The sequence below is a fragment of the Rhineura floridana genome, chromosome 3 (assembly GCF_030035675.1).
Source record: "Rhineura floridana isolate rRhiFlo1 chromosome 3, rRhiFlo1.hap2, whole genome shotgun sequence".
Classification (NCBI taxonomy): domain Eukaryota; kingdom Metazoa; phylum Chordata; class Lepidosauria; order Squamata; family Rhineuridae; genus Rhineura; species Rhineura floridana.
This window is the reverse complement of record NC_084482.1, coordinates 142,339,560-142,365,217: the sequence shown is the minus strand read 5'-3', so window position 1 is coordinate 142,365,217 and position 25,658 is coordinate 142,339,560. Positions and strand designations below refer to the sequence as shown.

Genomic DNA, 25,658 nt, shown 5'->3' with positions numbered 1-25,658 from the left:
GAAAATGACTAAGCTCTCATGGCAAGATCCATTAATATGAACCAAGGAATGAAAACCCCCAAAATATAGATACTCCCATTATAAATACATACATACTGTACAGTAGGGCCCGCTTTTTGGCGGCCCGCTTTTCGGCGTTCCGCTAATACAGCAGTTTTCAATTAGAGTAAGGCCCCAGTCATACGGCGCTAGTTCCGCTTTTACAGCATTTTTCGGGTGTCGGGCACCATTTTATTGATGGAGTTCTGCTTTTTGGCGGTTTCACTTTTAAGCGGGGGCCTGGAACGTAACCCGCCGTATGAGTGGGGCCCTACTGTATATGGAATGGAGGTAGTGAATTTCATCAGATGTTGAAACAGCTTCTGAGTAATATTAACAACAAAGCATAAGCTTTTGGGGTGTAGAGTACACCATCTGATGAACAACTTATGACTAGCAATAAATCTATTAATCTTTGTGCTACATGATTCTTTGTTTTGTTTGCTGCAATGGACTGACACAGATATCTGTCTGGAAATTGTTAATGAGTAAGATACAAATATTATAATGAGTTACTTTTAGAGTCCTTGTCTAAATATTCTTAATGGTTTTGTGAGCTACATGAATATAAGGCCTTCTAGATCACACCAAATGCCCATCCAGTATCCTTGCAATCCCTTTTCTTTTTGTTCTTTCCACCTTGGACAATTTGGCATCATCAACAAACTTGGGGTGGTATTCAACTAATTTTTTGTGCAAGCAGTTAGGATGGCACTAGCACAATGGGGTTCCCCCCCCCGTGCATCCCTGTGCCATCCCCTAATCTACTCTAGAGGGTTGAGGGAAACCTCAGAACAGATTTAGGGGTTGCAAAGGGGGAGGAGAGGGGGAGATCATTCCACAGAAGAAATCCTTGTGCTGACAGAATGATTGCCTTAGCACTGTGTTGAATGCGACCCTTAGCCACCTCACTGCTCACCCCTAACTCCAGATGATTCATGAATAAGTTAAACGCACCAGTTCCAACACAGATCCTTGAGGAACCTCATTTGTTACATCCCTCCATTGTGAGACCTGTCAATTTTTTCTACTTTCTTCTTTAAAGAGTTATTCCTCCATTAAAGGACTGGTCCCCTTATCCCATGACTGCTAAGCTTACCAAAGAGTCCTTGGTGAGGAACTGTATCAAAAGCTTTTGAAACATCCAAGTATACAATGACTACTGCATCAATCCTATTCACATGCTTATGGACATTCTCAGAGGACTCTAAAAGATTAGTTACATAGGAGGACTTGCGGAAGCCGTGCTAGTTCTCCTTTAGCAAGACTTCTTTTTCTGTGTGGTTGTTGATTTTATCTTTAATAATGCTTTTCACCGGTTTTCCCAGAACAGATATTAAGCTAACTGGCCTATAATTTCCTGGATCCCCCCAGACTTTTTTCTTTAATGGTATTCCGTTGGCCGCTTTCCAGTCTTTAGGGAAAGAAGCTGATCTTACAGATTTTTGTTAGAAGATCAGCAATTTTGCATTTGAATGTTTTAAATAGTTGTCTGGTAGATGCAACTTAACCCGGTGAGTTGTTCATTCTTAATTTGTCAATAAGACCTAGAACTATGTCTCTTGTCCAGCTGTAGCCAGTTTTCTGCATCTCGTGTATTTAAATAATTTTGTATAATTGGTCGTAATGTTTTTATACGATTGGTCTTAATGTTTTTAGAGGTATGCTGCTTGCATTGTTTGCATCTCATATTGTAGGCTTGCATTTCTTTTGTCACAGATGTGCTCTTTTTTGTTCTCAGTTGGGCAAGATTTTGCATTTTTGGAAAGAAACCTTCATGACTCTAATAGTTTTCTTGACTCTGCTCATTAACCACCATGACACCCTCTTTATTCTGGTGGTACCATTTCCTGATCTCTACATTCTAGCTGAGCTTCTATTATTGTGGTTTTGAATAACTACCAGGCATTTTGGAGACATTTAAGCCTCTTTACCTTCCCTTCCATCTACCCTTTTATCAATCCACTCATTTTTTGTGGGAAATTTCCTCTTTTGAAGTTAAATGTGACTGCACTGGACTTTCTTGGCAATTGTCCACTTGCATATATGTTGAATTTGCTAGCACCTTGGTCACTGTTTCCAATTGCTTCAACAATACTTATATCATGCCAGGTCCTGGATGACACTCAAGATTAAGATGAAATGTCTTTATGTATTCTCAGGGTTTTATTTTATTTTAATTGTATTCCTTTATTATTTTGTATTGGCCACCCTGACCTCCTTTGTGAGGAAGTGTGGGACAGAAATTTCATAAAGCCCATGGTTGCTGCCCATCTGGTCAGGTCCATGATCAACTGTTCTAGGCCACAGTCATTTAGGGTATCTATAACTTTTACCTCTTTGTTATGACTGGAACATGTATTTATCCAGTCTATGTGAACATAATTGAAGTCACCCATTATTACAACACTTCCTTCTTTGGATGCCTCCTTGACTTTATTCTCCATCTCAGATCACCCTGAACATTTTGGACAGGTGTGTGTGTGACAGTATGTTTCCAGGTATTGCCATCCATAATGATTCTGTGGAGGGGTTTTCTAGCTTATTAGACTCTGTGTTCTCTTTTATATAGAGAGCCACACCATATCTAGTATGTCCTCTGTATTTCCTATAAAGCAGGGTGGGGAACTAGATTCTGCTGGCAGCTGGATCCAGAATTGGCCCACCCTCTAGAGGACATTTCTGATAGGTGGGCAGAGGTGCCCACCTGTCAATCACCTGATGTTATATGAAATTAGGTAACTCAACTTCCAAGTAAGAATGGGGAGCACACTTTAAGTGCACTCCAGATTCTTCCTTCTTTTGCAACCCTAACTGTAATTTAATTTAATCCAAGAATGCAAAGAAAGATTCCTGCCAAAAGCAGAACTTGCACTTAGTGCTGAATGCAAGTCATGCTTTCAGCAGGTGTCAGATCCACTCAGGAGCCAATCCCAGCAGGGCTAGCATTTGATGCCAGATTTGAAAATGGAAATGGACTGCCTTCAAGTCCATCCTGACTTATGGCTACCCTATGAATAGGGTTTTCATGGTAAGTGGTATTCAGAGGGGGTTTACCATTGCCTCCCTCTGAGGCTAGTCCTCCCCAGCTTGCTAGAGCCTGCTCAGCTTGCCACAGCTGCACAAGCCAGACCCTTCCTTGTCCACAACTGCCAGCTGGCAGGCAACTGGGCTCCTTGGGACTATGCAGCTTGCCCACGGCTGCACAGGTGGCAGGGCAAGTAAACCCTGAGCCACTCGCTGTGGGGGTGATCTTTAGCTGGCCCTTGACACCCAGGAGACATGAGTGGGGATTTGAACTCACAGACTCTGGACTCCCAGCCAGGCTCTCCTCCCCACTGTTCTATACCAGCCATCTCAGATTTGAAAGGTACCAAATTTCTTTCATCTGATTTCTGTTCCTAAACAAAAAAAAAAGGGGGGGGGAATAACATGAGTTCTTGACAATTGGGCATCAGCATGGCTACTTGAGATTATACATAACTTCCTACATATATGGCTGTGTAGAGAGGGTCACTCCATTTGGGGACTTTTTTAAACTTCTGAACTGGGTCTCAGTCAAAGATGTTCAAACCTGTGTACAACTGGTTGGCACAGCTATGAGATTTCCAGTAACTCCTTTAGTTTCTATATGTGATGTAGTTCAAATCCTTTTAAACTGAGTTAAAAGGCTTGTCCTGTTTTGCCGTTAAATAACTTTAGCTCCACTGAATGAAAACAAGTGACACTGACTTCCAGTGGTTTCTGATAGAAATTAAGGTATTCACAGAACTGCTCTTTGGCAGTGTGGTATGGTATAATAGGCATGTTCTTAATAAGGTACTCTGTTGTGTATCTGCTTATGTATTGGGAACATAAAGTGTAAAAATTCCTGCTGGAGACTAGTAAGTGAATGTGTAAATCCACCTTTGGATTGCTGAAATATTCTTTTGAGAATAAGTGCTCTCAGACGTTGACAGGGCTGCTTTGTTTTTGCTCAGTTCACACTATGAGGATTAATGTTCTACCACATCTTTCTACTTCACCCTTTGAGTAGGATTCTTTTACAGATCTCATAAAATGGCAGGTAGTCTTGCCTTTTCTTCCTGCTGATAAAATGCAAGTGAATAATTAGCTGAATAATTTCCAGAACTGTACAATGTCATTGTTAAAGCCTTATTTCTATGCGAGCATTAAAAGTAAAATGTAGGATGCTCATTTTTGCTTAAACAATGAATGTGTTGTGTTATTTCTCCCCCAGAGAAAGGGTTGTTTTCCTTTTTTGTCCTTTTATATAACACCCCACACTTCCGATTTTCATTTTACAATCCTGCATTATCTCTTGACGTCTTAGTCAAGATTTGTGGCCTATTGCCGAAATAAAACACAAACACCATTCATTGGGTTAAATCATGGGCCACTTTATTAAACGGAATCAATTAGAATAATGAACCTGCAGAGGGGAAATCAAGTGCGGGAGCATTCTGATGATCCAGGCAAAGCCTGCTTGCAGCCATAGGGCGACTAAACCTTGCCTGAGCCCGGGGCTGCCCTATGCCAGACCCCAGCTCAAGCCACACCCTGAAGATGTGTAGGGGGTCCAACCCGCATCACCACCCCCCGGAGCCGTGAAACTCCGAGCGGATGAGGCACGTTGGCCCCAAAGGCGGCCCGTGTTCTGCCCCCTGGGCCGTATAGCCCTGAGCTGCAGGCCCCCGGACCGCCAATCGCCCCCAAAGGTGCCTAAAGGTGTCACCTAGCTGCCCTTTCCCTTTAAACCTTTTCCCGCAATTCTTTGCCACAAAAGGGGGACAAACCTCTGCTTAGTCTCCCTTTACCCCACACCCGATAAGAATCTCGTGCAGACCCCTCTGCAGGTCCATCTGGAAGATGCCATCGTTGCCCCACGAACTGCATGTCCATGCATGCCTACTACTGAGGGCCTTGCCCTCCATGTCTGACCACAGCAGACGACCCAAGGCTACCGAGGCCTCAACTGCATGTCCTCACATGCCTGCCACTGAGGGCCTTGCCCTCCATGTCTGACCACAGCAGACGACCCGAGGCTACCGAGGCCTCAACTGCATGTCCTCACATGCCTGCCACTGAGGGCCTTGCCCTCCATGTCTGACCACAGCAGACGACCCGAGGCTACCGAGGCCTCAACTGCATGTCCTCACATGCCTGCCACTGAGGGCCTTGCCCTCCATGTCTGACCACAGCAGACGAACAGATGCTATTGTGGCCTCAACTGCATGTCCTCACATGTCTTGCCCTTCAGTAACCAAGGTAATTCCCACCCAGGGGAATGACCACCACCTGCAGAACCTTCCGCCCTGAACCCTGCTGGAACAACATGGGTAGGAGACCATTCCAGTGCATACTCTGTCGACCCAGCCACCAAACTGTGGCCCACCATCCGAGGCCCAGCTGTGAACCAATGTGCGTTTGCGGCCCCAAGGCCAGCCTGTGAGATCATGCCATGGCTGCAGAGTAGGCTGCGCGTCTGCTCCATCCCCATCCAGCAACCTGCCAAAACAGAAACAATCGTGAACAGTTGGGTCGCGGACCTTCAGACTCACCCCCAGGGTGAATGTATTCCATGCGCCCCCTACTTCCACCTCCTAATGGCGTGCACCTGCATATACCAAAACCAAATGGACCGTCCCAGGTAGGCAATTCCACTGCCGGGTAGGCAAACCCCATTCCGGAGGAGCATGTCCCTCAAACCCCCATGGGTCTGCTCCCAGGCACTGCGACACTAGACTGAAACTTTATAAGGGAAGATCCCTCCCCCTGAATATCAGGCAACCAGGCCTGTAGCTTCAGGCCAAAAACACTATGATGCCGTCATGGGGAAATGTCCAGTCCAGGGGGAGGGTAAAATAATGTGGACTAACTCTTGCACCCCTGGTCTGCCTGGAAGTCTGACCTGGCCCCCAAACACCCTCGCCCCCCATCCAGAAGGCTCCGAATTAAGTGTGAGGGCCGCTACCTGCAACTGCTGAGCTTTGAAGCATGATGGTCTCAGGGCACCTCCCTGATAAACCATCCCTGGCGGGTCAGGTGAACATGGAGGATGAGGATAAGGGGTGTGGGGGTGTGCATGGGCCAGCTGGCCAGCACCTGACATATCCCAAGACATCTGAATGGTCCTAAAGGCCCCCTGCCAGCCTACCTTGCGACACACTGACAAACAAGCTACACTCCTACCATGTGATGAATTCCAGCACGTGATTCATAGGAATAGGCCACACTTTGCATAGCCCCTGCCAGCCCCTAACTCCCAGGAATCCCCTACTGCCCTCTGATAGCTGGTGAGCATGCTGGGGCAGCAGATAGGCATATGGCCATCTCTGACTCCCTTCCCCCGTCTCCCAGTATGCGGTATGGGACTAGCTGAGTCGGTCCTTCCTCTAACTGAAACACCATTGACGCGCCGCAGGAAAGGAGGGGGCCACCACAGGTTGGCGCACTTTGAACTTGTGGTAAGGCTGTGAAATCCCTGTTATGGCACCATCACCCCCACCGTAGAAGGCCCCCAACACCTGAAGGGGAGGAAGCAAACACCTTCCCCAGCCCCTGAAAACTCCAGGATCTTGATCTGCAACAGTTCAAGCTTTTCCAGGGCAGCCTGCAGCCCTGGGTCCAAAAGTCAGTCTTCATACCCTGGAAGGTGAACACTGGGGCAGGATCTTCCCTTTCCCCAGCTGGCAAAGGAACCCCCTAGCTCATAGCTACGCTATAAACTGTGCCATCAGGTGCTAATATGCACCCAAAGTCTGCCCTACCCGTGAACTGTAAATCAGGAAAGTAGTGCCCCACTGCTTCTGAGCCCTCTCGTCTCCAAGAAGGGGCTGAAGTGCTCCATGCAAGAATACAGCAGCCCCTAGGTAATGCTCTGCTGCGTAGTTGACTTAACAGGCAAAACTCAGCAGCTCAAAATCCACCGTATGTAATGGCCGGCAATGCAGGCAGATTAGCTGCCACACTTGCCCATAAGGCATCACTGAGTGATCCCACTTGTATGACAGATGGTGAATCAGGTAGACTTTGCCCACTGCCACTTTGGGCACTATACGGGGGGGGGGCGCTGAGAGAGCAGAGGTAGGGGATGATGGGAAGGGGCCAATAACCCTGCCCAACTGTATGTCTTCATCAATTGTCCCCTGGACCAGTGCGTCCATAGGATCCGGAAAACCGCATAATAAAGAAAAACCACATCATAAAATGAGTCCCCCCATAACTGGGCAGTCTGCAAGCAAGGTCCATAGCCCTGGAGCGTAGCTGGGAAGGGACACTTTTTCCGAGCAGCCTCTGCTGGGGGCTGCCCTGGCCCCACATATCCTTCTGGCTTGTTGTTGTGCCTTTAATAGCAGGTTCGTATTCAGCAGTTATTAGATGGCATGGAGTTAAGCAATGTCATCTTCTAATGTCTGCAGATCAAATGACCCTTAAAGGCACAGGACTAGAGGCCTGTAAAAAGGTGGGCACCTTATCTACAGACCAGTTTGTAAACTAGCTAAAGTGAAGATGCAAGCAAATGTGCAGCCTGCACGTGATTAATTCCATTATGTTTAAATAATTTACTCAGAGAAATATGAATTGGACCAATTCTATGCATACTTACTTATGAGAAAATCCCCGAGTGTCGCGTTACTTCTTCCCCTGGAAGGGTGCATGTGATTGCACACATACAGCAGAATCCTATGTGTGTTTACTCAGAATATCACAGATTAAATGGGTTTTAGGACAGAGGTTTATGGGACTTAACTGATGGAAAGGTTCATATATTTTTACCTGGGTTTGAAGAACGTATTTGGGGGGGGGGAGAAGCTTAACAGTGAAAAAAGGGGGGATGAGTTCCCTTTGCATTTTGGAGTTGAGGTAGTTTTGGAGGTGAGGTTGCAGCACTAACTGGGGTCCCTACAGGCTCCTGCCGCCTCCCTTCTGTCTCCAGCTGCCCCCCACCCTCCTCAAAAAGCCCCTGCTCTTTGTAATTACATTGCATTGCTCCAATCCAAATGGCCGCTACGTTATGACAGAGCATCTTTCTAGGTTATTTTGCAAAAGAAGTGGTGGCCACAGGCAGCAGGAGGCTGAAATTTAAAGGAGGATTAAATTTAAAAGAGGATTAGACAAATTCATGGAGGACAGGGCTATCAATGGCTACTAGCCATGATGTCTGTGCTCTGCCACCCTAGTCAGAGGCAGTATGCTTCTGAAAACCAGCTGCCGGAAGCCTCAGGAGAGGAGAGTGTTCCTGCACTCGGGTCCTGCTTGCGGGCTTCCCCCAGGCACCTGGTTGGCCACTGTGAGAACAGGATGCTGGACTAGATGGGCCACTGGCCTGATCCAGCAGGTTCTTCTTATGTTCTTAACCCATGGCTGCTAAGCTCTGGAGGAAACCAGGTTAGGGAAGGCTGACTTATAATCATAAGATCACCTAGCTTTTCATTTTCGTAAACTGTTGTGATACCTCAGTTTGGTTCTTCAGCTGAATCCCTTTTTAAACAGTATTGTCACCCATTGTATCACATTGATTCACCATTCTGTGCAGTGAATTAAATAGGAATTAAATGACTGACAACAAAAATAAGCAGCTGTTTTTTAAACAAAAACACTCAACTAAATTGTACTGAATGGTTTTGATGTTCAAACAAAAAATCAACCACCTGAATTCCCACTATCCAGGGATCTGCAGTTTTGACTCATTTAAACTTCAGATGCATTTTCCATCTCCACTGCATATTAACATATCCTCCTGCTAGGATACTTTGAAAAACATGGATTAAATGCTAGCTTGCTCTTTATAATTCCACGGGTAGATCAGGATAATGAAGCAGTTGCCTTTTTATGAACAGCCACAGAGAATCAACAGGACTAATCAAGTAGTTTGGGGGCCAAAATCTTTATTAACCTCGTTGCCATGCTTGAAATTCTCACTGATGCACAGGATGGTGCTTTCAAGATAAACCAAGAAGCCAACCAAGTAATTAAAAAGTAGCTGGTAAATGTCCCTGGCTGGCACTCATTGCCTGATTAACAATCAAACAACAAAGCACTAGTTTAGATCTTATTCTACCGAGTGCAACTGGGAAGAATAGCATAAGCAGGCTGATCCTTTCTATGCTACTTAGAAGTAATTCTCCCTGTATTCAGTGGGCCTTATTTATTCTCTAAGTGTGCTTAGGAATGCAACCATAAATCTTCCTTACATCACCTCGCCGCGGCTGAAAGTCCTCCCGCGCCTCGCCGCTGGAAGTCCTCACGTGTCTCGTCGCAGCCGCAAGGCCGGCCCATTGCGGCCAGAAGGCCCCCCACGTCCCGCCGCCACCGCTGCCCCCGCAAGGCCGGCTCACCAAAGGCCCCGCCGCGGCCGGAAGGCCTCGCCCGCGCCGGGAGGCTCCCCGCGCCGCGCAGCCGCCGCCGCCACAAAGCCTCAGCCGCCAAAGGCCGGCTCACCAAAGGCCCGGCCGCGGCCGGAAGGCCTCGCCCGCGCCGGGAAGCCCCCCGCGCCGCGCAGCAGCCGCCGCCACAAAGCCTCAGCCGCCAAAATTCAAAGGAGGGCGGGAGGCTGGCAGAGCGGCCTTAAATGGCCTTCAGCCGCCCCGCCTCCTTCCTGTGTGTCACGATGGCGCGCCGGCGCGCCGCGTGCACGCCCGATGGCAGCCTGAGCTTCGGCTGTGGCCACAAACTCGCCCCTTTGCCCGGAAGTACCGGGCACGGAACGGGATTCTTGACTGATATTCGTTTCTGAGGCTGCTTTGAAGAACCCCCTATTGCCCAAATTGTAAGAGTCAATGCTTCCAATTCCAGAAGTCTTGTCTGTGCGTAGTAAACTATTTAGGGGTTTCTGATCCATTTTGAAATAATCTGCTTCAAGTGATTCTAATCCTCATCAGCAGTGGAACAGTTTGTCCCACACTGAATCAATGTATATAGAATTTAGCTGCCAAAAGGGTGGCTGCCACCAGTGAGTTCATTGTTGGTTTCTATGGAGACAGAGCAGCCTATCCTGAGCAGCTATTCGATCATACAGAAAGATGCATCTCTCTGTGTAAGTTCAGTACTGAGCAAGTCAGACTTCTCATTGTTTGATTTCCTACAGCATTTCTAAACTGCTACAAGTAGTAGATGGCCATGCAAGGATCACCCAGGAGACGCTTGACAGTGAATATTTTTAGCAACTTTTTTCAGGGCAGGAGACATTCTTCCTCTGATCCTCTTCTTCGCATACTCCACAGGCGACGGAGCTCAGTTGTAGAGGTCCTCTCGACTTCTACACACAGAGTTATGGTGGCCATTTCCTCTGTAAGCTCTGAGGAGCTAAATGCTGCTTTCCATGAGAGAAAAAGTAAAGTATTGGCAATTTTCTTTATATAAACCATAGTTGGGTTTTTATCATTCTGTATTAGTGGGTCTGATCTTGTTCTTATAACTAATCCTAGATTAATGAGTATTTGACTTTTTGCTTAACAGTTTATGCCATAATAAAAGCTTAATGTTGAAAAAAGCATTTGATGCTTCTATATAATGACTGGCAATTCATTTATTAGGGAGTTGCTACATGCAAAGACAATCGAGAAGAAAAAGTTTCAACATAAATCAGTTTTCAGTAAATGTTTTCATGACCTTGATCATTTCATCTGTTTTAAAATATATTCCATACTTTTAATTTTCATGATTCACAAAAGTTTTGTGTTATAAGGTATACCTTGTTGAAAGATTTTACTTTGTCTTGCCTTTTGTGTTGCAGGAAGGTCTAGGCGTCCAACTGCAAAATACACAAAAGTTGGAGAACGCCTTCGCCATGTCATTCCTGGTCATATGCAGTGTTCCATGGCGTGTGGTGGCCGTGCCTGCAAATATGAAAATCCAGCTCGGTGGAGTGACCAAGAACAGGCTGTTAAAGGGCTTTACTCTTCCTGGTAGTATGCAGCATTTAGCTTCTACTAGACTTCTAAAAATGTTGCTTTTAAATGTCATATGCTATTACACAGTTACTTGGGAGTAAGTCCCATTAAACTCAGTTGAACTTACTTCTGAGTAAACATGCTTAGAACTAGTTTTATATTCAGTGAAGGAGAACCAGTTTTATATATGACATGTTTCATAATGTAGTGCCAGTAATTGCAAGGATATTATACTTGAACTGCGTACGTGGATCATTTAAGGCTCTTTTTGAAGGCTCTTGTGTGGCTTTGGCTCATGCTCAAAATATATATGTGAAAACGCTATTTGTAGCATGGTTTTAATTATAGAAATCTTTACCACAACCTTCTAATGTAACTAAAATTGAAATGCATTCATATTTTAATTTAAATGAAAATGTTATAAACCTGTTAAAAGAGTGTTTTAAAGAAATGTGCAGTTATTTTTTTCATGAGTACAGAAATAGAAATATATGCATTGTATTATTTATGCTCTTCACAGTATCTTGGCACCATAACATAATTTTTACATAATTTGTTGCAGCTATATAAATAGACATTTAATGGTTTGAAAGAGCACAGTTATTTAAGGTGTTATGGTTTTATTATTAGAAAATTGCTGATGAAGACCAGCTATTTCAACCCATAACTTTTCATGTCTTCTCTCCCTTCTCCTCCCCCCCCCGTCCCAGGATAACAGATAATATATTAGCCATGTCTCGACCATCAACAGAAATTATTGAAAAATATAATATTATTGAGCAGTTTCAGAGGTAAAAGAAATATACTGGTAATGAAATACTACCGTTCTTACAGCTATAAAGCTGATCTGTTCTTTCCTGTGTTGGTTTGGATTGTTTGTAACAATTTATTCTGAATTAAGAAGGAACAGTGGTGGAGGGGACTGATTGTGAACAAGCATGCATGATTCAATAATGTGTTGTCTTTTTCTTTGCCTAAGATGTGGCATAAAAACAGTAATTAACCTTCAGCGTCCTGGGGAACATGCTAGCTGTGGGAATCCACTGGAACAAGAGAGTGGTTTCACCTACCTTCCTGAAGCTTTCATGGAGGCGGGAAGTAAGTTTGCTCCTGCTGATGTTCCCTGTTAATTATAAAGTGCGGGACTTGCAGGCTGTTTCTGCCACCTACTTCTTAGGTTAAAAGCAGCTAGCTGAGGAATGTTTGCCAAAGAAAATAACTTGCTAATGAGAAAGTTGAAGAAATACAAAACTCCTGTGTGGAGGCAATATAGACAGTAAGTGTCAGAAACATCAAAATTGACAGCTGAGAATCAAGAGCTGTGTTTAGTATCCGCAACTGTGCAATTTGCACATTGACAGCAATAGATTTGCATGTGGATCTGATTGTCTCTAGTTCCACAGAAAGAGTTCCACATCTGAGAAAAAGCCACTTTTGCTCATTTTAATGAACTGACAACTGCATGAGAAAGATGTCATTGAATTGGGGATGCTGTTACTTCCCCCAAAAGAGTCAGTCTCTCTCTCTCTCTCTCTCTCCCTCTCTCTCTCTCTCTCTCTCTCTCTCTCTCTCTCTCTCTGTGTGTGTGTGTGTGTGTGTGTGTGTAAAACTCTTGTTTGACATAGGCTTTACATGCCACACTTTTGTGTGGAATGTCTTGATAATTTGCAGTGTAGCATTTGGAATTCTCATGAGAACTTAAACTCTCAAATGGTGCAAAAAAATTCTGGCTAAAAAAATGAGGCGTTTTTAACAGATCTTAATATTTTTGGTTGTAATATCAATACAGTGAGCTGTGTTTGGTCTTCTGATGATAATGTTTAAAACTGTTTTTTTCCTAGTCTATTTTTATAACTTTGGATGGAAGGATTATGGTGTGGCTTCTCTCATTACTATCCTTGATATGGTAAAAGTGATGACTTTTGCCTTACAAGAAGGGAGAGTAGCTATTCATTGTCATGCAGGACTTGGCAGAACAGGTAAAAATGCTTAGCTACATATTCACTGAGAATGTTTTATGAAATGCAAAATAATGATAATTTATGGGCCTTCCTAGATTCCTTGATACATGAGTTAAAATGAAGTCTATTCTGACAGAAAGTAAGCACAACACCCTCATTGTTTAAAAGTCTGCATTTCTGCATTTTTCAGTTTACTTCTCAGATGGGCTACACAACTCCTAAAATGGTCTTTGCACTGAAAGAGCAGATTGAGGATCTGGCATGAGAGCATTTGTAAGGGGGAAACTGAAGGTGGGGATAGCATTTCTAGAGGCACGTGCTATTTAAGAAGCTTTCCCCTGAAGTGCTTTTTCAATGCTATCCCACTCCCCATTCTCATACTGGGGGGGGAAGCTATTGTAGATATGCAGTTATTTTCCAACTGATCATTCAGGCCTTTAAAAAAAAACAAGCATGGTAACATAATCAAGGCTACTCTCTCTTTCTCCTTATGGGCATCAGGGCCTTGTCATTTTGTGATCTTTGTCTTCATTATTATTGTCTTATTAATTTTTTGAGAACTGTTTTCTACCTCCTCTAAAGCTGGGGAAGCACTACTAGAAAAGCTCACCATGTGCCTTCCTTGACCTCCTTTCATCAGCAAGTAAAGATCTGTTTGTGTCAAAACTACTTTCCCCATTTTTTATCTCCATTTTTGGTGATGATGCATTCCTTAAGTCCGTTTGCTTGCAGCTTATTTGGTGTAGATGCTTCAAGGTTGTAGGTTTTTAATTATTTTGTTATGGAAGTTGTCCTGTGTTTCTACAGAAAAAAATGCACCCATCTTTACATAAATAAATATGGCACAGTGTGGGGAAAGTAATGTGGAAGGGCTCCTGCAAGGCTTAATTGATTATCATGACTGGTGGTTGCTTAGACAGTAGCTTGCTATGCTGGAAAATATAAGATTCTGTATCTGTACACGCTGTGCTATTTTTGTTATTATATTTTTGTTTTCACCTAACAAGTTCAGCCTTTTTTAGTGTGTTTGTCTTTTGCTTTTCAGGTGTTTTAATAGCTTGTTACTTGGTTTTCGCAACAAGAATGACAGCAGACCAAGCAATCCTTTTTGTTAGAGCAAAAAGGCCTAATTCTATTCAAACTAGAGGACAACTGTTGTGTGTAAGGGAGTTTTCACAGTTTTTGATTCCTCTAAGGAATGTTTTTGCATCTTGTGAACGCAAAGCACACGCAGTGACTCTTTCCCAGTACCTGATCCGGCAGCAGCATTTGCTCCATGGTTATGAGAGCAGACACCTCAAGCACGTGCCAAAACTTATTCATCTGGTTTGCAAACTGCTGCTGGATTTGGCTGAAAACCGACATGTGATAGAGGAGAAACTTATAGATATACCAGACCTGTCAGCTGAAATTGAAGAGACTGTTTCCCAGTTAGCTGCCACACAGCTCGATACAGAGTTAACAAGGCAAGATAGTGGTACTTCAGAGCCATTCTGTCTCTCTGGATCAAATCCTCTTCATCCCAACAAACATGAATGTGATCCTCTTTGGAAGAGGAGGAATGTTGATTACCTTCAGCCTCTGAGTCGTGCAAAAAGGCGCCTGAGCTATAGCGACTCAGATTTGAGAAGAGCTGTATTTGTCTCTGAGCAAGGAGAGACACCATGGTCAGTGCCTGTGCAAATGCCACTCTGCAACAGAACAAACCCACCAACCAATGTGGACAATTGTCAAACTTTTCGGGTTGAATTCAACCAAGACCTCTTAGTTCGTAGTACATTTACTTTCTCAAGTCAAGGTAAAATTAATTTAGATGGAAAGGAAGGTAATTCTCCACATTTCCATAAAAGTAGATATCCAAAAGAAGTACAGCGTAGTAAAACTTTTTCTTCAGGTCTTTCATGTAATCGGAAGGAGGAAGAAGAGGAGGAGGAGGAAGAAGAGGAGGAGGAGCTAAAAGCACTAAACTATAATTGTGCCAGAAAAACTAATATTTATCGTAAAAAAATTTGGTCCTCTGAGGACTCAGACTCTTCTAAAGCAGAATGTGAGATCCGTGATATTAGAGAGATCTCTGAAACTATCCCCCATATTGTTGTGCAGTCAGAACTAAGTCTGGAGGCACGAAGAGCTTTGACCGCCAAGGCCCTTGCAGATTTAAATGAATTTGTGGGAGCAGAAGAAATAGAGCAAAAAGTGGAAATGTGGCAGGTATTTTCATTTTGTAACTTCACTGTTGTGCACTTATCTAGTTTAGGAAAGAACCTCCAGGAAGGAGGAAAAACATCCTATGGCACCTTTGCTTTCAGTCAGCATAAGTTATTATTCTGTGTTATGTAGGAGGGTGTTGTCCCAGCAAGGAGGCTGTTTATCTTGCTGAACCTGATGCTATCAGTGATGATAGGATGATCAATAAAATAAACATATAAGGAGAATGTACTCAATGAACTGAAGGGTGGTTATTATGCCCTACGTCACAACCTTCAGCAATAAAAAGTACAGTCATGTTATGTTTGCTTAATTTGGGGACATGCAAGAGTTTTATATAAATATAATTAATATGCAAAGAAGAGTTATAGAACCAAACCTGTGGCATCTGAAAATAGATTAGTGCTCCTCTTTCAACTGTGGGAAAGTGAGTATCTCATCAAAATGGCACACACTCCCTTTCAGTGATTCTCCTAACACTTGAACAGATATTGTGAGGAATATATGGTCAGCTCTTCACCAAAACCTAGAACTGGGTAATGCAAGCACATCCTAAAACAAAAATGACCGTGCGGGAGCAAAAGCTTCCAAGCAGTGACAGACTTTCCTGTTACATAAATGTAATGCAGTTTAAGGGCATACCTATGCATTTTGAGGCAAACACATGAGTCCACAATGTAAGCAAGGCATTTGTATGGGAGAATCAGTTGGAAGAAGAGGGTGCTTTAAATACCTACCTGCTATTTCCCCCTTGCAATTGCCCCAGGGATGGATGCAGAGAATAATAGGGTTAGGGCTTCAGGGCCAACTATGCGCCTGCTGCCCAGCAGTACCACGACTTCACATGGAGTACCCAAAAAGGTCAAGGGCACTGTGCTGGAATTCATGGTCTTACATGACTTGTCTTTTCCAGGTTAAGGGGGCCTACTAAGAATGCATTGCCCCCAGATCCTGAAACTGGCATGGCAAATGCACCCAGGCATGGCAAATCTGTTTGCTTCTAAACTGGACCCAGAAACTGGAAATTAGCTTTGGGGAAATAGTTTGGAGAGGCATTATCAGAGAGGAATCTGTGAGTGAGGAGCAGGTATAGCATTCCATGCTTGTTGATAGTCTCCAAAAACCGCCCTCTGCCCCTGTAATCCCCATTATTTTGGCACATACAGGTTTGGGACTATATAAACCCTCTTCAGGCATTATTCTCCATAGATTATAATTGCATGAAGAAAGAGAGCAGGTCTGCCCCTGCTGTCACATCCCCAACACCCCTCCTCCTTTAAAACCATGATCATGTAGAATTCTGAATCAGGGTGCACCTACATGCATGCTCTTCTTCCCTGACATTCTCCCCTGTGTGTGGGGGCAAGGACGGGCAGGGATGTAGGGGTGGGACTAGTGGACACAGCCCTGCTTTCTTCCCGTGTGATTATGAAGGCTAATACAGAAAGGGGGCTATGCTTGCAGAGTTCTACCTTAACGTTACTAAGCAAAGACAATGTACTGAAAGCTGACAAGGATTTCTTTCTTTTAGAAAGAACTGAATTCTCAAAATGGAGCCTGGGATAAAATATGTACTGAGAGAGATCCTTTTATCCTCAGTAGTTTGATGTGGTCCTGGATAGAACAACTTAAAGAACCTCTTCTAACAAAAAATGATGTTGATGTTTTAACAAAAAACAACATAGACCCTCAAGAAGCACTTAAATTACTAGAAAAGGTATTTATTTATTTAAGGTATTTGTTTATTGTTTTTCAAGTGGACCTCACAAAGCTATTTACATAATTACAGTGTACACATCTTCTTGTCTTGGGTTGCTTCCAGACAACCTGTTTGTTCAGCATCCCGATTTGTTTGCACATAATTTGCAGGAAGGTGAGCAGACATCAGCTATTTATTGAGCATTTTAATTTGTTTGTGGGGTGGTTATACACCGTTGCTTCAATAAATTGTTATCCCATGCTTTCCAGTGTATTTTCCCATCACTTTCCTTCTCACAAAAAGTCAGATTTGGCAGAGGTTTATTCTGCAAGAGCACTAAATCACCTTTAATTAGGTAACCTGACTTTGCCAGTGTGTGATTGTATCTCATCCAAAAATAATGGAAAACCCTCTTTGATATTTTACACTGCTTTGATAGCATACATTCTGAGGGAGTGTGCATTTTGCTCATACATTGTGTTTCCCCCCATACATGCATAGATACAAACAACCTCATGAATAAATTGGACATAATTTATCCTCTATAAATGGTTCAGTCATTCAGTTTTATAAATTCAGTGGGAGGGAGTTGACGTTTGTCAGGAACTGGGTGTCTATTACATTGTATGCATAGTGACAGAGATTAAGTAAGCAACTCACTGTGGTGGTTGTGTTTGTTTTACATTTTTTAACAAGTGTGCAATAACTAAGGCCTTGTCTCTTACGGTACTTGTATACTGTCCTTCATATTGTTCCAATGTGGGTTCTTTGTTTATTTATTTATTTCAGTCTTTATCTTTTGCATGACCCTTCAAAGTAATGTTTGGCATTTTTTTCTATTTTAAACCAGTATGAAAATATATCTGTCCTTCATTTTGCCTCCTGTGCCTTGTCTATCTCTTTGCCCCTAAACCTGTTCATGTTCTCCTTTTGCTAATAGCTTTACTTTCTTTTTCTTAGTGACATATAATGGCTAGATGGGAGAGCCCTATAGTGCATACTATATTTTTTGTAGTATTTCAATTTTAAGTTACCAATCTTAAAACAAGTGATGATGGTTTTTGTCCAATCTGTTAGATGGCAAATGTTCTTTTTCATGAACGCTAGTCATTTATGCAGATTATTGGCTCTTTTGTTTAAGCATGTATGTTCATTTTAAATATTTATTTTAATAACTATTGCTAATTCCTGTAGGATTTTGTAAATGTTTGGTGGGCAACCAATTCAATTGGACATAAATACAGTAGATAAAAGATAGAGTCAAACACAGGTGTGCTTAATTCCACTGATTTTAAAGGGCATAAAGCAAGGATGGGGGACCTCTGGCCCTACAGATGTTCCTGGACTACAACTCCCATCATCTGACCCTGACCACGAGCCATACTGATGGGAGTTGGAATCCTACCACATCTGAAGGGTCAGTTTCCTCACCCCAGATTAATGGTGTTGGATTGGGGCCCATATGTCTTTGGTGTTGTCGTCTTAAAAATATTTCCTACCTAATAATGTCTTTTGTTTCCCATCAGGAAAAATATCATACTATACTGTGTATTTTAAATTGCGTGGTACATTTGCAGACCATACCAACAGATGTGGAGGAACATCTTCTTAATCGTGCCATTAAAGCATTTACAAAGGCAAGTGGAACGCAATATTGTGATCTTTTGTTATTTGCAAATCAGGAGCTGAAGACTAACCTAGCACACTGACTATAAGTTGATAATAAACTATTTCACACTTGGCATGTCATGCAAGGAATCTGAACCATGTGTATCTCATGCTGGAACCAATTAATGTGTGGCTGCACGCCTATAGAGGGCGATGAAATTCTTGTATCAACCAGACCCACATGGAGCTTGCTTGTTGGGTGTGTACCAAACACAAGATTCATTCTGGACCCTGTTCCAGCAATTTGGAAAGTGATCAGATTCAGCTTAGACTGCTCAGAAGCTGTCCACTTTGCCTCTGGCCTAAATCAGAATCTGGTGCCTCCTTATTCACTATTATGGGGGGGAAACTTTTTTTAAAACCCACAGCTGTAACAGCTTTACTTTTTGACAAAATTGGAGGAAGTTGCAGGCATCATAGCCTATTCTGAGTGGATAGAATCAGCCAAATACCAGAAAATTAGGTGCAAAGGTTTTTGCACTCAGTGCCTGTACTTTTTTAGTTTTTTTTTTTAAGGAAACCATCTATAAGGGTATTTATTATTTGGGCAGAATTTGATGAAATTTAAAGGTGTGATAGTTCCTCTAATTTTGATGTGAATAATTTATATGAAAATGGCACACATTATAGAGGTGCCCTAAGTTAGCAAAACAATAACCTACCAAATTTAACACAGGTAGGTGCAGGACATTTGTGCTATATGTGGCAAAATTGGGAATGGAGAGACTGAGTGAGCATTTATGTGTATGAATCTTTGCTAAAGATTACACCTTCCAGCAAATTAGTCAGACAGAGACTTTAAGCTTTAAAATAATAACTACTTTATTCTGGATGTACATACTTGATAGGAAAGAGTTCTACATCTAGCTAACTAGCTAAGTTGGAGATGCAAACCCTAAGCCTAGTGTTTGCCTCATGCTTGGAGGAGAGGGAGAGACAAAGAGAATGTCTGCTCTCCCTCTCAAGAGAAAGAGGAAGGAGATGTGGTGAACATCCTTTGCATATCAGTCTAGCAGGAAGGGAGAGACAGCAGGAGATCAAAGGATAGGTATTAGCCTAGCAATCAGGAGGTCTCCTCTCTAGCTACCCTTTTTAACCCCATGCAGCCTCAATCCACAAGTTGGAGTTGAATCACGTATTCCAACATTATATACCTTTTAAAGTTGATGGGGGGGTTAGAAAGGAATTTGCTTCTTCCTCCCCCACCCCCCGGCCTGTAATTTTGTGGGCAATTTGGATGAAGATGGCATGCTTTGTAAGTGTCCCTAGGTAATAAATCTGTAAAATTTCAGAAGAGTAAGTGCAGGGGCTAAGGAGTTCTGATGAATGAAAAACCAGTCTGAGGTATTTGTGTTTTCCTGCTAATGTGGCACAGAAAATGCTTGGATGGATAACACTTTATTGAGAAAATATATGAAAGTTTACATTATGTTGTGCTTGTGTACACTATATAATAGAATGCAAGGCGAGCCAGTTTTTAAAGAATTCCCTCCTGCTCTCTGGTACTCTCTCTCTCTGTCTGTCTTAGGTTTGGATACTTTGCATTACTCTCTTCTGCTTGGAAAGCACTAGCACCCCAGGTGTGGGGGTCCTCCTTGCTCTTTGTTTTAGGCTTGAGAAGAGAAGCCTAGCTCATTACTGTGGTTTTACGTTTAGAGCTAGGGTGCCACTGGGCTTCCTACACTCTCTCTGCTTGTGAAGCCCTCAGAGCGCCCTCTCCCCTTTATATTGTTTCAAGGAGACTGAGGATGTCATTTTTACTTTTTGCTTCCAAATGAGAAGCCTAGCTCATCACTGGGCTTTAAATTAAGAGGAGATAGCAGAAGTGGCCACAAGCTCCAGGCAGCCCAGGAGTGTCACTGGTATAACCAGGGGCAGCAGAAGTGACTACAGTCTCATGGTTGTGGCACCTATAGCACCCCCACTCCAGTACCAGCAGCCAGGGAGAAAGTGCTAGGGGAACTGGACTCTGATTGTGAGGACTCAGTGGAATTCCCCATAAATGCTTGTCTTGGGGAGCTGGTGTCAGACATTCACTGAGCAGGTAGCACCAGTGGGGCACCAGTCATATTCCACTTAATGGTGCTTCTTAAGCCATTCTAGGGAGCCCTGAGCACTGTGGCTAACTCTGCTGCCGGTCACAAAAAACAGTGGAAAAAACACTGGAACAATTTCTGATATTTATTTGTCAGTTACTACAATTTTTTTGTTTCAAATGGACTCAAATTTTTTTTAAAGCATCCAGTACTAACATTTGAAATACATCAAAAGATAAAAGAACATTATTAACTAAAAGTGTTCATCCTGCAATAACATAAAAAGGACACATGCTACCCCACCCAACTAAAAGATAAACACCAGTGAAGAGCAAAATGCTTGGGTGAATAAAAAGTCTTCACCTGACACCTAAAGATTGATAGCAATGATGCTAGGCAGATCTCTCTGGGGAGAGCTTTTCACAATGGGAGCCATCACTGAAAAGGCCCAATCTTGTGTTTCCATCCTCCACATCTCCCTTGTTTCTTGTATAGCCATTCCAAAAGCACTATGATTAGTTGTAAAACGGAGCACCCTGGTAAAATAATTTCCTGTTTGGAAGCTATAACTGTCAGCCACAAAATTATACTCTTCTCCCTCCCCCTCCCTTGAGTTTTCCTTATATGAAGAGCTTGTGGGGAAAGTACTTGAAAGGTTGTCACACAGAGAAGGACCAGGATCTTTTCTCTATTATCCCAGACTGCAGGACATGAAATAATGGGTCAGGTTACAGGAAGCCAGATTTAGACTAAACATAAAGAAAAACTTCCTAACTGTTAGAGGGGTATGACAATGGAACCAATTACCTAGTGAGGTGGTGGGCTCTCCAGCACCAGAGGCATTCAAGAGGCAGCTGGACAGCCAACTGTCAAGTATGCTTTAAGTTGGATTCCTGCATTCAGCAGGAGGTTGGACCTGATGGCCTTATAGGCCCCTTCCAACTCTACTATTTTGTGATTCTCTGATTCTAAATATATTAAATTTTACAGATATCCTTTTTAGGTCTCTGTTTACCTCTGAATCTCCAAATTTCTAACAAAGCATGTGGAGGGCTCAGATTCAGTTTGGGCTGCTTTGGAAGACTCCTGTTTTGCTTTGGACATCCTCAACTCTCTCTGAATCACGCAGTTCAGCTCTTAGTTTGGGATTAATCCAAACCAGTTGCATGTCCCTATTGCTTACTGTGTTAATCCCCAGAAATAATATAACACCTTGTAGTGTGAGGTTAGAGGAAACTGGACACATCTAGAGCTCTGGCAGATTTACTGTGGAGGAGTATGTAGGTGGATATGGTTAGAGAATGCTCTCATGCTATGGGCCAGTGAACTCATAATGGAGCCAGTTATATAGTCACAGATGCTTGCGCTTACCACTGTTTATTATTATGCTCTGTGTACCAGAGCTTAAAAATGGGATTCTAAACCTTTTTGGACCTTTAAGCACATTTTAGCACCAAATTGGCACATTGAGAATTTTGAAAAAGTGTAGTGAGAGTCACTAGAAAAAGGTTGTTGTGGTAGTATAGCCAGTCACAGAATGGCTTTTGTAGGAGTGTGCTACAGGAGTATAGGAATGTTGGGAAGTCCTATATCAGGGATAGCTCATGCATTCTCCAGATGTTAGACTACAACTCCCATCAGCCCCAGCTTGCATGTCCAGTAGGCAGGGAGTTGTAGTCCAACAACATCTGAAGATCTCCATGTTAGCTACCCGTTCTACAGACAAAGTCTTTCCTTCTTCAAGAAAAACAAAACCCTGGCATTGTTTCCAGGCTATCTTTATTGTTATCATTACTCATGTAAAACATAATTCACAAGGCCAGCACTCAGGAGTGTCAACAGGATTTTCAGAGCCCAGGACACTGTATAGGGATTCAGCTCTCTGTCCCACCTGCAACTGACTGTCAATAGGCTGTGTTCTCTTGACACGAACACAGGTTTACTGCCATATAATGTATGAAAACAAGCTGAACCAAATTCTCAGGCTGCAATCCTATGTATACTTACCTAGGCAGCCCCAGTGAACACAATCTGGTTTACTTTTGAGTAAACATTCATAGGGATCATGCTGCTGTATTAAATAAAATCAGCTCTGCTCTTCACCCCACTGTATAGTGCACTTTATAGGCACAAGACTCTCATTTCATATGCTGTTTTAATTCAGAATAACTTAAATCATTCCCTATTGACAATCACTAATGAGTATTAAAGAATCACAACTTCTTCAATAAATAGCATGGAGAAAAACTTCATTATTCATTCCCCCCATTGCATGACACAATGATGAGCCAGCTATTAAAGGGGGGAAACTAATCCACTTTAATAAGGCAAGTGGCCTACATATGTGTCCCCCCCCACATTAATCTTCACCTAGGGTTAGCTGGAGAACAAAAATTCTCCTTTCAGTCAAATGAGAGATCATCTACCCCTCTCCATGGCGTTTGCTGGTCTGACAACACAATTCTATGTATCTTTGTTTGGAAGCAAATTCCACTAAGTGCAGTGGGGCGTACTTCTAGGTAAATGTACACAGGAAAATTGCAGTCTTAGGAAACACCAGTGAGAAGGGAACTCTCAAGGGAGGATGCAAGGAGGCAAAGTTATATAGATGTAGATCCAGAGAGATTTTGCTTGTGTCCACCTGTGCATTCGGCACTAGGCAAAGGGCCAAAAGAGGATCTCACTCCTCTCCAATCTTAACTATTCTCCTGCCAGATCATCCTACTCCCCCAGCAGTGCAGCTAGGCCCAGTGGTAGGAGGCTTATCTCACACTCACATACCTGATCCCAAGTAGCCCCTCACAAGCTCTATAAACACTGGGCTGCTACTAGGGATGTTATAGTAGTGGCAGGTGTTTGGACAAAACGACCATTGAGGTCCCTTCCAACACCATGGTTCTGTGCCCTGTGTGTGCTGACTTCCTTCCAGCTTGAGGGTATTCGGTACTCTCTGTTTGAGGCAGAGGAGTGGTGCTCATAGCATCAGAGGCTGGGCTGGACTTCACTTGAGTGGTTCCTTCTTTCTTCTCTCTCAGTCCATCCTTCTAGAGAAGAGAGCCTCATGGGCATCCACTACCACTTGGACTGCTGCTGCAAGTCAGTCTTTTGGACATATTCACAGTTCACAATAGCTGTGAACAGCTAATCTGCAAGCAATATTTTACATTTAGCTGCTGCTAGTCCCTTTTATAAGCTACCTGTAATAGCCATTGTAATTCATGATAAATTTTAGATACTATTCTAATAATAGGTAAAATAAGACAGTCTGAACTTTTATAGTATCAAATATATGCATTTTCCATGAGGCATATATTAAATTATGCATATTTTGAACTGGAAATATTGTATTTTGACAAAGCCTATTATTTCGTCCTATATTATATTGTAAGCATCATACTTACAAAAGGGGGAGCTCTGGCAACCCATGGGGAGGCAGAAGGAGGGCTCTGGCAACCTGTGAGGGTGGGAAGGGGGAGGGCTCTAGTGACCTGTGGGGGGGAAGGGAGAGCTTTGGTGATGACAGGCAGGGTTGGCAAGCAAAGCGAGCAGGGGCAGGAGCCCCTAGTTAGTGTTCTAATTTTAATGAGGTAACTTTATAAGTTTGCTTCCAGCAGGTGAATTCTGACTCTGAAGGTGGATCATATGTTTACAGCATTCTAAAGAATATCTTCGGACAGATACTGGAACACAAAAGACAATGCTCCAATGAACAAATGGAAAACCTCTTTTGATGTTTACATTCTAAGCTATAGTTTTCTGCAGCATTTCAAGACCTTCATTTACCATCTGTTGTTATATTTTGTATTCCTTGTTTTCTGTTAACAATGTTTTTGTTAATGTTGGTTATTAAATAACTACAACTAATTCTATCTTTGTATGTACATAAGTTAATATTTAATGAGTTGCCATTTTGTGTCCGTATTGTGGCATTTTTTATTTGACTGTTTTGTTGTAAAATAATTTATTGATTTTTAGAAAGTTTCTCATTGATGTGCTGTTTTTCCAACATCAAGTTATTGCTGTAAATTCAGTGCCATGTTATTCAATGGTTTATTTAGTTGGTGTTTGTATATTAACACTAAGTATACATGATGAAGTTTACAACAATGGTATTACATTTTAGTTTGCAATGAGTACACATTGACTTATAATAATGTCTGTTGTACCACTGTATGGCTTTTTGTTGGGAATCATAAAAGAACTTATTATAATGCCAAAACAAACTTGTAGGAAAAAATATAAACATAACGTGCAGCATAGAGATGAGCAATCAACAGCTCATAGATCCTTCTTCAAAAATAGACTTTTAAACACTAAATAAATTTATAATTCTCCATGTTTGTGGGGGAAACTGAAATGTGAGAGCTGTACTATAATGTCTTAAGAGACCATAAGATAAATAAAAATTAACAGTTTGTTTTTTAAAGTCTCCTTATTTCCTATTGGCTAGGGAGGATGCTGCTGCTGGTGACTCTTAAGAAATCCAAAGCCTCAGGACTGGAATATCCCCCAAAATAATCACATTCAGACCCTGTTGAAGCAGAATAAGATAGTCCATGCTTTAGCTATCTTCATAGAATCATAGAATAGTAGAATTGGAAGGACCCTATAAGGCCATCAAGTCCAACCCCCTGCTCAAAGCAGGAATCCAAATCAAAGCATTCCCAACAGATGGCTGTCCAGCTGCCTCTTGAATGCCTCCAGTGTCGGAGAGCCCACTACCTCTCTAGGGAATTGGTTCCATTGTCGTATGGCTCTAACAGTTAGGAAGTTTTTTTTCCTGATGTCCAGTTGAAATCTGGCTTCCTGCAACTTGAGCCCATTATTCCGTGTCCTGCACTCTGGGATGATCGAGAAGAGATCCCAGCCCTCCTGCATGTGACAACCTTTCATGTACTTGAAGAGTGCTATCATATCTCCCCTCAGTCTTCTCTTCTCCAGGCTAAACATGCCCAGTTCTTTCAGTCTCTCCTCATAGGGCTTTGTTTCCAGTCCCCTGATCATCCTTGTTGCCCTCCTCTGTTCCAGTTTGTCTGCATCCTTGAAGTGTGGAGACGAGAACTGGACGCAGTATTCAAGATGAGTCCTAACCAATGCTGAACAGAGGGGAACTAATACTTCATGCGATTTGGAAACTATACTTCTGTTAATG

General features: G+C 42.8%; 1 protein-coding gene across 10 annotated transcripts in view; it reads left to right on the top strand.

The window, feature by feature from the left end:
• PTPDC1 (protein tyrosine phosphatase domain containing 1) overlaps window positions 1-24,932 on the top strand; it is a 52,632-nt gene extending 27,700 nt beyond the window's left edge. For 5 of the 10 annotated variants that reach the window (XM_061622008.1, XM_061622003.1, XM_061622009.1 and 2 more), the window contains 8 exons: window positions 10,778-10,949; window positions 11,645-11,725; window positions 11,914-12,032; window positions 12,776-12,913; window positions 13,941-15,106; window positions 16,635-16,820; window positions 18,329-18,439; window positions 24,118-24,932. In XM_061622008.1, the coding sequence (XP_061477992.1) occupies window positions 10,849-10,949; window positions 11,645-11,725; window positions 11,914-12,032; window positions 12,776-12,913; window positions 13,941-15,106; window positions 16,635-16,820; window positions 18,329-18,439; window positions 24,118-24,237 (2,022 nt within the window). In that variant the 5' untranslated portion in view covers window positions 10,778-10,848 and the 3' untranslated portion in view covers window positions 24,238-24,932. Of the gene's footprint in view, window positions 1-10,161; window positions 10,376-10,777; window positions 10,953-11,644; window positions 11,726-11,913; window positions 12,033-12,775; window positions 12,914-13,940; window positions 15,107-16,634; window positions 16,821-18,328; window positions 18,440-24,117 lie in introns of those variants that run through there. The other 5 variants (XM_061622001.1, XM_061622005.1, XM_061622000.1 and 2 more) reach the window with 4 other exon arrangements.
• The last annotated feature ends 726 nt before the right edge of the window (window positions 24,933-25,658 follow it).